The 14,540-nt window shown below is 42.6% G+C and overlaps 1 protein-coding gene across 5 annotated transcripts in view; it reads right to left on the bottom strand.

Moving 5' to 3' along the window:
- The window catches only part of STRN3 (striatin 3), a 56,412-nt gene that overhangs the window by 36,093 nt on the left and 5,779 nt on the right, over window positions 1–14,540 (bottom strand). For all 5 annotated transcript variants that reach the window (XM_018554165.1, XM_018554168.1, XM_018554167.1 and 2 more), the window contains exons 2-3: window positions 3,413–3,516; window positions 456–529 (exon numbers count right to left, since the gene is read on the bottom strand). In XM_018554165.1, coding sequence (XP_018409667.1) covers window positions 456–529; window positions 3,413–3,516 — 178 coding nt within the window. The remainder of the gene's footprint in view (window positions 1–455; window positions 530–3,412; window positions 3,517–14,540) is intronic.

Here is a 14,540-nt window from a genome sequence, read left to right as displayed (position 1 = left end):
TACATGCGAAAACACCGATTGTGCCACACGTTAGGTATCGCCGCATGCAATAATTCTGGGGCCAATATTCATGGCCAACTCTAAACTGATGATTATAGGCTGGAGTTTCTCAATTCACATTATTTTAAACCCATGAAACCAATTCCTAGTTTTGGCCTGACAAATTCTGCTACGGGATGTGCATTGTGGTGCCATTCATTTCAATGCACCTCCCATCCACAGTGTGATCGCCGACACCTTGTTCAGAAGTAAACTTTAGGTTTGTAACACTGCATTTGTGTATTTTATTTAAAAAATCCGTCTTTTATTTTATCGGAATAATCAAAAAAAATCATTCGGCCAACTAAACGATTATGAAAATAATTGTTAGTTGCAGTCCCAATAGTGTGACATGCTAGGAAATTGTTCATTCAGACATTTAAACTTACTAATAGGTCAACGTTAATATTGCCCACCTGGTTCAAACGCTGGCATCTTCATTTCTCCTTGATTCAATTCTGTTCCATATTTTAATTTATGATATTTTGCCCTAGAATAGATTTTAAAAAAAGAGAACACGCAAATGTAATCACAATAATAAAAAGGTAAATGGAAAGCGATATTTCCACTGAGCACATGGGGAATTTATTCACCCACTCACATGTCCATATATCTCTTAATGATTGGGAGATATGTGGTTGTGCTCTCCACGAAAGGTAAAGTTACCCACAAACACTGTTCAGACATTTACATACTATGGACCCAGGGAACATTTTCTAAACCAGAGACACAGAAAAGAATGAACACACCTTCAACTTCAGTTCACATTAATCATTTTTTGGGGTGTTGGTTTTCGGCGCTTTTCTCAGCACAGGGATTTTGGTGCAAACAAAAAATACAAATGTACAATATAATGTTTGCCCAAATGTATCTGAACCCTAATTCTACACTAACCTAACATTAAAGCCTACCTTCACCCAAGTCCTAAAATGGAACCTATCCTAAAGGTGCCCATATTTTTGGGACGATGCAATCATCGTCCGAAAATTTTCGTCAGATGGTTGAACCATCGTACCATTTTCGTACGGCGGCCCCATCCTGCCCCGACCATTGCACAGTTCGATTAGCTGTCTTTAGCAGAAATAACCTGGAAGAATTTTGTTCATCGACCGCACGGATTTTCGTTTGCGCATGAGCAGTGTTTAATCGTACGAATTTTGATGTACAGAAACGCCACCAACCTTGCCAAAATCGTATGATCGAACAACGTTTTCTAGTATGCTGGAAACACGAATGTCGTACGCTTGTGCAGTATTTGCGGTCGTAGACTCCCCATCAACCTTACGAAAATCGGACGAACACGCGATCGCAAACGAAAATTCGGCCGACATTCATAAGGTGTATGGGCACCTTTACAGAACACAAACTGCTGCTGGAAATGGAATGAAACTCTCCTATCCTTTACAGCTGAGGACGATTCCATCTTGGCGTCAAATTAGATGTGTAGTTGCTATGGTGCTGTACACCAGCTATGACACCGGTCATTTGAGGGTTTGAAAGCTTGCTTGAGCAGATTTAAGCACACTAGATATGGTGGCCATTACCACTGAAGGAATGCTATGAATGTAACGGTTTCAAGAACCAAGTTAATTCACTGTGTTTAGCTCCGTTTTAAACCCTCATACGAAAAAAAAAAAAAAAAGTATCCTTAAAAAAAATACAAAAACTGCTAAACAAAGGTTCCTAATGCTATGATAACCTTTAAATTCTATGCCCGGGAGGGGGTGCAGAAGAAAAAATATTCTAACTACCTGTAGTGAGACAACAATGGTGCCTCTGCAGTGATATGTGAAGTAATGTGGGCTGACAACAGCGCTTGGGTTTTCATTGCCGCAGAAACAGCATTGTTAACCCCCTACAGGCAGTTAGGATCTCACAGGATCATCAGGTACTTTTTTTTGTACTTGCAGTATTTTTATAGATACAAAACCAGGGAAAAGTGCCTAAATTGCAGAAATGTACCAACTATGTTTTGTTTTTTTTTGCCATGGCAAACTATGAATTAACCCCTATTTGTTAGCCAAGGCACCTGCCAGATTAGCAGGTGAGTAAATCATCACACAGACTTCTTAGATTTACAACTCCATGCACAAGTAAGCCACATGAATTCCATTTCAGCTGTGGATTTATCTGCATCTTGAAGGTTTCATTGAAAGCTCTCATCCAGACAATATTAATTATAGAAATGTCCTACCCCCTCATAACATATTTTGAGGAATATTATCTGACATTGCTCTTTTGTACAGATATTGGCACATGCAATCCCTGTGACATCAATCACTGGGTGTCTTACAGGCTGATCACCATCAGAAGCTGGTGGGAGGATTTGGCAGGGAGCCCGATAACTTTCAAGAGCCCACTGCCTGCAGGCAGTCCGTGGGCTGAAGTCTCCAGAACTCAACCCCTCCAGCACCTGAAGCTTAAATCTACATACTACAGACGCTGCAGATAAGAAGTAGGGTCCAAAATCCTCATTTTCTATGTCTCACACCATGATTCTTTTACAGAACCCCTTCACCCCCAAACCAAGGGAGCAAACACAGTTCGGCTTATTAGCTCTACCCCAACCCCTCTTACCCCATGAACATTCCTATAAGATAGTGGTGCTGCCTATCACTGTGATGGGCCATCAGTAAGATAACAAGGAAGGGTTTGTTGCTGCTGCCTGGCTTTACAGGGGTGCTTTTTTTTTTTATTCATTGAGGATTAAAGTTCTGCTTGAGTCTAGAGTGCTATTTAAGTCTGGACTAAGGGCCACACAACAACATCGCTTTCATGCATTAAGGTTGGCAGCCCATTTAAATGGTATGGTGCATTACTGCGCAATGGGGCTTTACTGCTTCTTACCTCCAAGTACAATTGTCACCAGGTCCTAACGCTAACAACACAAGAACAAATATTTGAAAGAGGGCATGGACAGCATCTACGGCTTGTTTCTTAAAAGGAGAACTATGGGGTCAGGGCTTTTCCCCCATAGTTCTCCTAAGGGTCACGGGAGAACACAAACTAGCGTTCTCCCGTGACCCAAAGCTCAGTATACCGCGAGCTACAGCCCGCGGTTTACTGAGACTGCTGAGGGACAGCTGGCTCTGAATATCCAGAGGCAGAGCCCGCCCCCTTCCCCGTCCGTTTCGTCAGTCAGCGCTGGAGAATCGGACAGGGGAGGGGGATCCCTGCAGGGAGCTGTGAGCGACAGTCGCGGCTCTCTGCAGGTATAGATCGAGAAGTGAGCGATCCATGGTATGTGTTCGCTCACTTCCGGTTCTACTGAGCCGACCTGTGACAGTTTCATTGTCACAGGTCGGCTCAGATTATGGGGCTGAGTGAAAATCATTCGCCTCATAATTCTCAATGTACATTTGTCAGGCCTTACCTCTCTTGCTTCAAAGCATATTCTAACATTTTTATTCTTCGTACTAAATCCTTCTTCAGATTTTCTTGACCTTTTCTTTCACCTTGCAGGAAAGCTATCCGTGCCTGAAAAACAACAACAGGAACTGGGTTTAGATAAAATAAATGTTTATTGTGTTACACATACCTGACATTACGTCAGCGACTTATGAGAGTCATCTAGCAAGATTTAGGAAACTCAGAATTCCCAGAATCTCACTGGAAGGACCATTACGTCACGCTCACCTAGACCCAGAGGGCAGAAGCCGGGTTTAAGGTGAACTTTTCTTTGTTTTCCCACTGGGTTTTATTTTTTAACAATTTTTTTAGGCAGACCTTCCATTTCGGTGCAAGGTCCAATTTAAGTTAGCCCATCTGACTAACCACCTGACATTCCACCACAGCCGATGTTGCACCTGTGTGTGAGATCGAGACAATTGAGGTGCAACTTTTTAAGGAGATAGTAAGAGGGGTGGCATGGCTAAAGTCAATTTCTGAGGTTCGGTGCACATTAAACTAACCCAGCAAAAGTGAACATGCATTAAAAATTGGACTTACTGGTTTACAAGTACAGATATTTTACAATTTTTCCATCACAAAACATATGTAGTACAAAACGTGATGACCATTTCAGAGATTCCATTTTGATCAATAGGGCGACTATTCATATTCTCAGTTAAGAAACAAAAAGTATGCCTGGCATGCAACTTGGCAGCTGTGTGGGCATAAAAACCACATTTACAGGGACCAGCCTGAACAGGATCCCTTACAATATGACCCTAAGGTAAAGTTCATTCAAAGTCTGCTGAATCACATCACACCCCGACACATACCTCAGTGATAAATCACAGTGCTATCACGGGTAGAGAACTTTTGTTTGCTAGGTGCCGGGTTCACTGAACTTTAGGTCTCAGATGGAGACTTTAGATTCTATGTTAGAGCAAAAACTACCGTACACATCAAAAGAAGTGCCGATCATTTTTCATATAGATGTGACTATTTCTGTTCGTTGTGTCCCAAACTTAGAACCAAAGTACATCTCATCTGCTAGTTCATGGCCAACTGTGCATACTTCAGAAATCATGTATGGCGTTTGGTCAAAAATACCCCCCCGAAGTATAAATATGATGTGACAAAGCAAGGTCTAGGAACAGATACAGGCAAGCAATGCCATAATGAAGCAATCTGTCCACAAGACATTGTGTCAAAATATATACTAGATACGCACTTTTAAAAACTTAAGTTTCATTACGTGCATTCCATTACATATTCTGCGGTGTCAAAAGTAATCAGTGCTTTGCCCATGTAGGCCAAAGCAGCGGGTTTAAATCACCAGAAACTGCATCACAACTGCGTGCATCTGCGCAGTTGCACTGCGATCCGTTTTGATGCATTTGCAGTGCGTTTCTGATGCGTTTTAGTTCTGCACTAGAAAATGCTAATTAGGCATGTAGGTCACTTCCTTTTCCTGTCAGAGCATTTCCTACGCTTGTTTTGTTCGTTTGGGAGCTCAGTCATGCTTTCTTTATATGTTTGAGCAAAAGTGGACTCACCACATTGCTGTTTCTGTACCCTGTTCATCGCACCAAAATCAGGGTTCAACTTTTCACAAATCTCCCTCCACTTGGCCATCTTCCGACAATTGTTTTTATATTGGGGATGTTTGCTGTCGTACAGCAGGGGACAGTCACGCACATATTTCCTCCGCATCCACACCTTCCATCTCTGCTATATCTCTCCACACTACAACCAGGAAGTCCCTGGACGATGACATTCAAATCTGAGTCTTTTTTTAATGCGTTTGATGCATTTGCAATGCGTTTGTGTCGCGTTTTGATGCGTCTTGATGCAGTTAAAGTAGGACAAGCAGTACTTTTTCTGACTGCAGTCGAACTGACTGCAATGGTGTGAATTAGGCACAAGAAAGCCCATAGGAAAGCATTGTGATGTATTTTGACTGCAGCAGTCAAAATAAATGGACTGCATCACAAATGCATATGGTGTGAACAGGCCCCAAGTTGCAAATTAGAGATTGCACAGGGCTAAGTACCCTCCGCCCAGCAAAATATGACAGAACTGGGTGCTTATATAAAGATTTCAATTTAAATGACCACTTACACTCAATTGCTTACATTTCAACATAGCTGAATAAACAAATCAGAAACAGTCTCTGCACGTAACAGAAGTGATTTTGAATCACTTTTATCTGTATTTTATGGGACAGAGCTGTCATTTTTTTAAGGCACTTTAGCTAGCACCAATCAGTTGAAAGGTTGAAGAAATAAAACATCAGGAGTAACTGGGAACTTTTAGGGCCTGTTCACACGACGTCCGTTTTGTGTGCTGACCGGCTCCGTACGCTGCTGCACTCAAAATGCATCCCAATGTATCCCTATGTGTTTTATGGGCTCCAGTTATCACGTGCGCAGTCCGTTCAGCTTACGACAGAAAAAATACTGCATGTCACATTTTGTTCGGTCCGGAAACGGACGAACGCGCACGAAACGCAACGAAAGCGGAACGGAAACGCAACGCAATGCAGCTAAGGGGGTAAAAAATAAAAAATTGTATTCTTGCTCCACTTATTATGATGTCATCAACGTTGACAAAAAATTAACTGTCAGCATCTGGACCGAAAACGCATCAAAAACGCACTGCATCAGCAGCTCCACGTCTGCTGATCAGCACCTGATCAGGACCTGATCTCATGTGAACAGGCCCTTAATGATCAAGAGGAGAGAAATACAAAAGACATTTTCAGATTTGAGGGCAATGACTAGAAGGCCTGTGTGCTTAAAAAAAAAAGGCAACGCGTACATTAGTACAAGCCTTGCCATACACAGAGGGGCAGGTTTGTCTATTTATACCATTGAAAATGATTGGCAATGCAGCACGGCACACATACACGTCTTGTGGTGTCACAAATTGATGTGCACAGGAGTGTGAATGAGCCCTTAAAGGACGAGTTCAGTTTTAGTTTAGACCTTCAATAAACTCACCCCCTTTAGTACAGTTTGCCATGTTAGGACTCATGCGCACAGGCACATTGGGGCATACAATGTAAAAAAAATGTCAGCGCCTGGGAAGCACAAATGCTGCGTACAGCTGCCCATAGACATGAGGGGGTGTGTGCAAATATACGCTGGAATGAATATAACTAGGTTATAACTAGGGCTGCAACTCATGATTATTTTGATAATTGATTAGTTGGCCGATAATTTTTTCGATAAATCAGATAGAAAAATGAAATAAAAAATACCATCCTTAATTTAAAATAAAATACACAAATGGTGTTACAAATATGTTACTTTAGATTGAAACTGCATGCACACTTTTTTTTACAATCGAACTGCACTGGGTAGCACAGAATTGTCGTACCGTGCGTTCCAGTGCGGGTGATCGCACTGTGGGTGGGAGGCGCATTTGGTGTGCCATTAAAATTAATTCAGCAGAATTTGTCAGGCCAAAACCAAAAATGACTTTTTCCCACCTTTTATAATTCTTTTTTTAATAACTGTAATGTAAGCACATGGTGCTTGAATCGCTTCAGCCAGGGAATGACAGCTGCCAGAAGCAAGATACAGCAGTTGAAGGTAAATACAGTAGGTAGTGAGCTGGTGCAGTAGCCAGCCTGCTATTGGCCATTTCAAACTGCAATAGCCAATAGCAGGCTGGCTATTGCACCCGCCCCCTGCTTGCTGTGTCCTCCTGCCAGTGTTGAGGAGAGAGCTATGGGATCGATACAACCAACTAATCGATGAGTCTAGTTGACAACAATCAATCGATTAGTTGGTTGCAGCCCTGGTTAGAACACGTATTTGGACAGTGGTGGCATCTGGCCTATTAGTTCAGGGGATCCTGCCCACTCCTAAGGTGGAGAAGAGCAGACTATTGGGTTTTAAAAACTATGTGTTGCCTATGAGGTCCAATGATAAAGGTTCTGTCAGTCTTTTGGACTTAGAGACCATAAAGAAAGGAGGAAGCCTCTACTGTTGGAAGACCAGCGAAAAGCTTGCCTACTGTAGGCTAAGCAACATAGACATTGGTCCACTGCTGACTGAGAAAAAGTTTTTTCTAGTGATAAATCTACCTTTTCCATTGTTGCAAATAATGGTACTTATATATATATATATATATATATACACACACATATACATACATACATACATATTTAGTCAGCCACCAATTGTGCAAGTTCTCCCACTTAAAAAGATGAGAGAGGCCTGTAATTGGCATCATAGGTAGACCTCAACTACGAGAGACAAAATGAGAAAACAAAGCCACACAAATCACATTGGCTGATTTGGAACAAATTTGCAAATTATGGTGGAAAATAAGTTTTTGGTCACCTACAAACAAGCAAGAGTTTTGGCTCTCACAGACCTGTACCTTCTTCTTTAAGAGGCTCCTCTGTCCTGCACTCAGTATCCTGCACCTGTATCAATGGCACCTGTTTGAACTTGTTATCAGTATAAAAGACCCCTGTCCACAACCTCAAACAGTCACACTCCAAACTCCACTATGGTGAAGACCAAAGAGCTGTGGAAGGAAACCAGAAACAAAATTGTAGACCTGCACCAGGCTGGGAAGACTGAATCTGCAATAGGCAAGCAGCTTGGTGTGAACAAATCAACTGTGGGAGCAATAATTAGAAAATGGAAGACATACAAGACCACTGATAATCTCCCTCGATCTGGGGCTCCACGCAAGATCTCACCCCGTGGGGTCAAAATGATCACAAGAACGGTGAGCAAAAATCCCAGGACCACACGGGGGGACCTAGTGAATGACCTGCAGAGAGCTGGGACCAACGTAACAAAGGCTACCATCAGTAACACACTACGCCGCCAGGGACTCAGATCCTGCAGTGCCAGATGTGTCCCCCTGCTTAAGCCAGTACATGTCCGGGCCCGTCTGAAGTTTGCTAGAGAGCATTTGGATGATCCAGAAGAGGATTGGGAGAATGTCATATGGTCAGATGAAACCAAAATAGAACTATTTGGTACAAACACAACTCGTCGTGTTTGGAGGAGAGAGAATGCTGAGTTGCATCCAAAGAACACCATACCTACGGTGAAGCATGGGGGTGGCAACATCATGTTTTGGGGCTGTTTCTCTGCAAAGGGAGCAGGACCTCGGGAACGAATTATGCTCTTAAACCAAGGTATTACTGTATATACATACATACATACATACATGCTGGTGAAGAATTCAAGCCACATTCCAACCAAGAGAATCTTGAAGTACCCAACATCTGTAATTATTTGGTCTTGTATGGCTGCATCTGGAGTTGGAAGTCTGTGCATCATTGATGGAATAATGAATGCAAGCATGTTTACCGATATCCTAATGAAATGCTTCCTAGTGCTGCGGAGATATTCCCACAGTGTGACTAATTATATGTAGATCTTAAACCTGGAAAAAAAAAAACTGCAACTATTATAAAGATGTGTTGCTTATATTTGATATCTTTAAAATACCAATGGCATGGCATTTATCCCATTAAGTGAATGTGTGTGCAACAGCTGTGGCCATTAGCAGCTGAATGTCCAGGCCATGGAAGGAATACTTGACATACAAAGCACAATATACTTCTGTACATTCTTAGCTTATGTTTTCCAAAGGAAGGCTATAATAAGTGTGTGGAGAAGGGGAGTATATGATTGAGAGAATGTATAAATGGTAGGGATGCACCGAATTTTCAGGAACTGAAAATGGTACTTTGGGCAAAATGGCAAAAGTACCATTGTTTTGCCTGAAAATGCTCTCTGGTTTCTCTCCTCCCCTCTAATCCCTCCACCTGTGTCAGCAGAGGCCGCAGGAATTAGTGGGGACACAGAGCAGCGCTCAGCTAGGAGGAAAGAAACTGTTAGGAGGCCGAGCAAGGCGAGGAGGATAGCGTGGTCAGCGGTGTCACAGGAGGCCGAACTCTCCTCCCCGCACTGCTCCAATGCGGAATACCACCAGCTATAGAAGAGTACAACAAATTCCAGCAATAATACATTATACAGTGGTGCAATGCTGAATACCACCAGCTATAGGAGGACTACAAAACCCAGAAATAGTACATTATACAGCGCAATGCAGAATGCCGCCAGCTATAATGTACTGTTGCTGGGATTTGTTGTATTCCTATATAGCTGGTGGTATTCTGTATTGCGCTGTATAATGTACTATTGCTGGGTTTTGTAGTCATCTATAGCTGGTGCCATTCTGCATTCATTGCTGTATAATTTTACACTTTCCATTTCACTATATTGTACACCACACTATCTTTTTTTCTTTTTTACTTCCACCGCTCCAACCTTGCACCTGTGATGGACTACAACCCCAATACAAACTAGTAGTCCCATCACTGGAGCCATTTTTTAAACTTTATTTTATTGTTTATCCGATTAATCGAACCTAATAAATCGGCTAACTAATCGATTTTGAAAATAATCGTTAGCTGCAGCTCTAGTCCCGTGAACATTACACCTCTGTTGTAATTCTTGCCAAGGGTGCTGCATGTCCGGAGGGATCCCAGTGCTACATTTTTTCTTTGTTTTTTCTGGGCCAGATGGACAACATTGAGAGTTTTAAGTGATAAAACTCTTTAGTTTCAACTTTCAACGTGTACATATCATTTCACAACAGCTGGTTAACACTTGACATATTTTCCTCCTTTTAGATATATGACAATAGCATCAGGGACATGGGCTTCCTTTTCCTGAGCTATTCTTGACGCTCATTTTGAATGAGACATTGAAAACATGGGCTGGTCACCAGCAACCATGTTGCCTGCTCACCAGCTACTCAGCCGCTATTTAATCATCCTGCCATCCTAACATAAGCAGAGAAACACCCAGAGAAGAAGTGAAGGCGATATGAGCAACTGAATGGTTTAGCTGCGACACTCTTCGGTAGATTAGAATCGTAGAAAAGCTAAAACGCACTTAAAGTGGACCTTTATCCCCTTTAACTAAAAATCTGCATGCTGATATTAAAAATCACCTTACATTAGTTAAACGTACAATTTATTATCTTCTACTTCCGGGTCCACTTTGGCACAAATTATGTCATCGTGCCCAACCATTGCACCCTGGGAAGATTACATCAGCAAATCATTGCTGGGAAATCTCATCTGTAATCTCATGAGATCTCAGAGAATGGTATTTTCCTCCCCTGAGATGATGTGCATGGTCACATGTGCCAGAGTTCCAGGATGTAAAGGGAGATATATTAAATTGCCACTGTGTGAAGAATGAGGAGAAAAAGAAAAATAAGGTATGCAAAGAGTAACAAGCCTGCAATTATCTAGAAGTATTTGTTTGTAAATTGTCATTACTAAACATCTCTAAAAGGTGCCTTTGTTGTTATTTTGAAGATATGTGTTAGTTCACTTTGACAATACAATTGCCTATTCATTCCAGCATTCTCAGTAACACTACTCAGATTTTGGAAAATAAGTCTCTTTTCAATGTCATATATGTGGGCCTTGTTAGACCTATCCCAAGCCAGTCCAAAAATAGGCAATTTTATTGTAAAGGTGAACCAACCCTTTATAAGTTGTTGGTTTCCTGATGAACTAAATGGCACTTCAATCAACGAACATAGCTGAAATATTAGAACTTGATGTTAAGTAGCCGTACTGTCTGCCTAATCAGATGTTCGGTGCTGGGAGTTGTCATGAAATAAAGACATACAAAGTCATACTTGGCTATCTTGGTGAAAAGTCTGATTGGAATTCCACGGTGGTTGGCCACATATCAATGTGCCTTGGCATTCTGTCATGAGATCTTATGTGGAAGAGCTTATGGGACTAACATACAGGCAGTCAGCAGCTCTGCCTAAACTCTGAATCTGACCTAGAAAGGAGATCACATGACCAAATACCTAGGCATACAGTTAAGTGGTTTGCAAACCTAAAAAACTGGTCAGTATTAGTTTTTTTTGCTAATAACTATACAGTAATACTTCTACTGATGCCTCATCTTCCTCTTTTCATTAAAGCTGAAGTTTAGTCTGCCTACATTTTGCCTACTCTGGTTCCTTCCTCCGTCCTTCAACATGCTAATGACATTTGTAAAAGAAACTGTCCAATTTTCAATAAAACCTTCCTGGTTTCATGATATGCCTTACTTTAGATCCAGTGATATGACCACTGAGCCTGTGTGCTTCTCTATGTAATGCAGGCAGATTATGACTGGTGGGAGGGGCTGGCAAGGTGCTGTACATAGCTTTCTAAACACTTCACAGCCCCCTGCCTCCGTACTCCTTGCAAGAGCCCTCAGTCCTGATAAAAGCAGTGAGCTGCCATCCAGGAAAAATGATGCAAATATAAAAATGTGTTGATGGCTGGGTGTTAGCCTGAAGGAGAGGGTCTTCCTACATGCATGAAGACCACCTTAAGTAATGCACACGTGATGCTCAGGCACAATGACTGAAAGAACTGAAGTTAAATGAAATGGGGAGGCTAGAGTCAGACTTTGGAGGAAAATGCAGGACATCCTCTAGTTAGAAAATAAGACAGGCTCTGACTTGCTGCAGCTTGTAATGTACCCTTTGACATGCTAACCGTGTGCAGTAAAATCAGAATGCGCAATTTCAGTACAGCAGAGGAGCCAGTACAACTGTGAAAGACTCAAGATAAGGCTGGAGTTCAGCTTTATCAGTTTTTGGCATAAAATATAAAAGACCATCTGACCTTGGTTAAAGTAGTATTAAGGTCTGGGCATTTTTTTAACTTTTTTACCTTAATGCAGTCTCTGCATTAGGGTAAAAACGGCCCAGTACCTTTTTTCTGCCCTACCCCATCCCCACCCACACACACACACACTTACCTGTCAGCTAAGCTCGTCCCCGCCGCCGGTCCCGAAACGATCCTCCGTTCCCCAAACTTCCTTCCTAGTTGCGGGGAGGATACTGATGGCAAAGGAGCCATAGGCCAGCAAACTGTTGGGCGGAGAGGAGGGGCGTGGTCTGGCACAGGGCTGTGTGTGTCTATGGACAGCCACGAGCGCGCACGGGTGCCTCCATTAGCCGACAGGCACCCACGCAAGGGGCGGGGGGAAGATTGCTGCGTGGACACACTAGAAAACGAGCAAGTAAAAACTTTTAAAGGAAAGCCACAACGGCCTCAATCAAAGGTGGGTCTGCTTGTAGGAAATATATATTTTTTTAAAAGGAGGCTTTAACCCCTTCATGACTGAGGCCCTTTTTTTTTCGGGACGCAGAAGCGATCTGGCGACAGGTAAGTCGCCAGGATCGCTTCTGTTGTAAAGCCGACAGTCGGCTCTACGAGTTTAAACAGGCTCCCGGCGGCAAAAGTCGCCGGGAGTCTGTTTAAACAGCCCCGATGCTGGCGACGTACATCGTCAGTCACGAAGGGGTTAATATCACTTTCATTTGGATGAAGGGAACAAAAATGAATATGTAATACCAGGTAATTGCAGCAACTTCTGGCATGACAGTGAGGTTTTCACAGATATTTGCAAATGTATGCAGCAAAAACCTGTTTTTTAATGCAAATTGCCCGTCGGTCCCTGTCAGAATACCAAAACAGAGCAGGCAGCTCATTGGCTGCCGGCTCTGGCCTATGAAGATTTTCAGACTGACTCCTTTGATCAGCACCACCTGAAGAACCGGCTAAAATTCGCAGTGTATAGGAACTTTTATGCAAAGCATACACTGATCTGGGTGGTTGCCATTTTTACTTTAAACTGCAACAACAATGCCAAGATAATGACTCCAAAACAACCCAAATTCCCAAATATATAGACAGGGATATTATTAGGGATGTGGCCATATATGAACAGACTGGAATTTCAGTACTGCACCATGGCAACAACGGCTTCCTATCATTACATTTTGCCATCAGAGTTACAATTGTTAGATGAGAATTTTCACAAACAAAAACTTGACGTAATTAATTCCGATGTTTTCTTTAAAATGGAAAATATGATTCTGCTGATGAAGTGAACCTGCTCAGAACTCTAGCGTGCAGTGATCCGTACACTAGATTTGACAGCACCCTAGTCTGAAATAACTATAATGCTTCTAAAAGGTTGAGCGCTCATTGGGCAGGATGGTCACATGATCACGCTAATCCGCAAGAAGTCCTTTTTACTTCCAGGACCTGGTTCCTGGCTCTGCAGACTTTCTAATTGGCCAGCACGGTCATGTTGCAAGCATTATGAACATTCCAGACTGTAGGGCTGTCACTTCTAGTGTACAGATACACTATACTGGCTGGCGGGGACTGGGAGAGGTGGGCAGGTGGCTGTGTAAAAAAGTGAACTTACCCTTAAAGAACCATTTCACAGCTAACTCAAACCAAAACCTAAGTTCACAGAAAGGCCTCATGCACACGGCGTTCATGCTGCAGCTGGAGATTCCTGTGGCAAGAATCAATGGATTCTAGAGACAGGAATCCCAGGTGTGCCCAATGTGCCTATTTTAGTTAATGACAGGGTGACAGCGGCCACATCTGCCCATGACTGCCCACATGTAATCATGGCACAATTACAGGAGCTCTCTCCTTTCCCAGGATGAACATCTCTCTGGATCCACAAGTACCGTGTTTCCCCGAAAATAAGAGACTGTCAATAAGACACTGAAATTATTTTCAGGGTAGGTCATATATTTTTTTTAATGTACAACAATCCAAAGTAAATAATCCAAAATGGCAAAGTTAAGAATAGGGTGATCAGGACATTCAGGGGTGCCGTAGATTTCCAAGAGCAATTTGGTAACCAATCGCTGGCCAGAATGAGCGAAACGCGATTTCACCATCGATTCCTCACAGCCGGAGTGCATTTGGTATCACTCCGCCAGTGACAGGAGCCCCCGCTAGAGAGGAAGCATCGAGTTATGCGGCTCTGCTCCCTACGCTGCTGCCTCGCTTCCTCTAGAGCTGGCTTCATTGGCACCGCCGATTTTATACCGCAGCTCTTTTAAGTTTCCCCCTTATGCCACCACTGGACCTGGGAATGGTCACAACTAGGTCTTATATTTTAGCAATTCCCAAAAATAGTACTAGGTCTTATTTTCGGGGTAGGTCTTATTTTTGGGGAAACAGGGTAATTGTACCATGTATGATTACATGCGGACGGTCACAGACAGATACAGAC

This window comes from Nanorana parkeri, unplaced genomic scaffold (genome assembly GCF_000935625.1).
Source record: "Nanorana parkeri isolate BGI_ZX_2015 unplaced genomic scaffold, ASM93562v1 scaffold144, whole genome shotgun sequence".
Lineage (NCBI taxonomy): Eukaryota > Metazoa > Chordata > Amphibia > Anura > Dicroglossidae > Nanorana > Nanorana parkeri.
The sequence above is the reverse complement of the archived record's forward strand: the minus strand, read 5'-3'. Positions and strand labels throughout refer to the sequence as shown.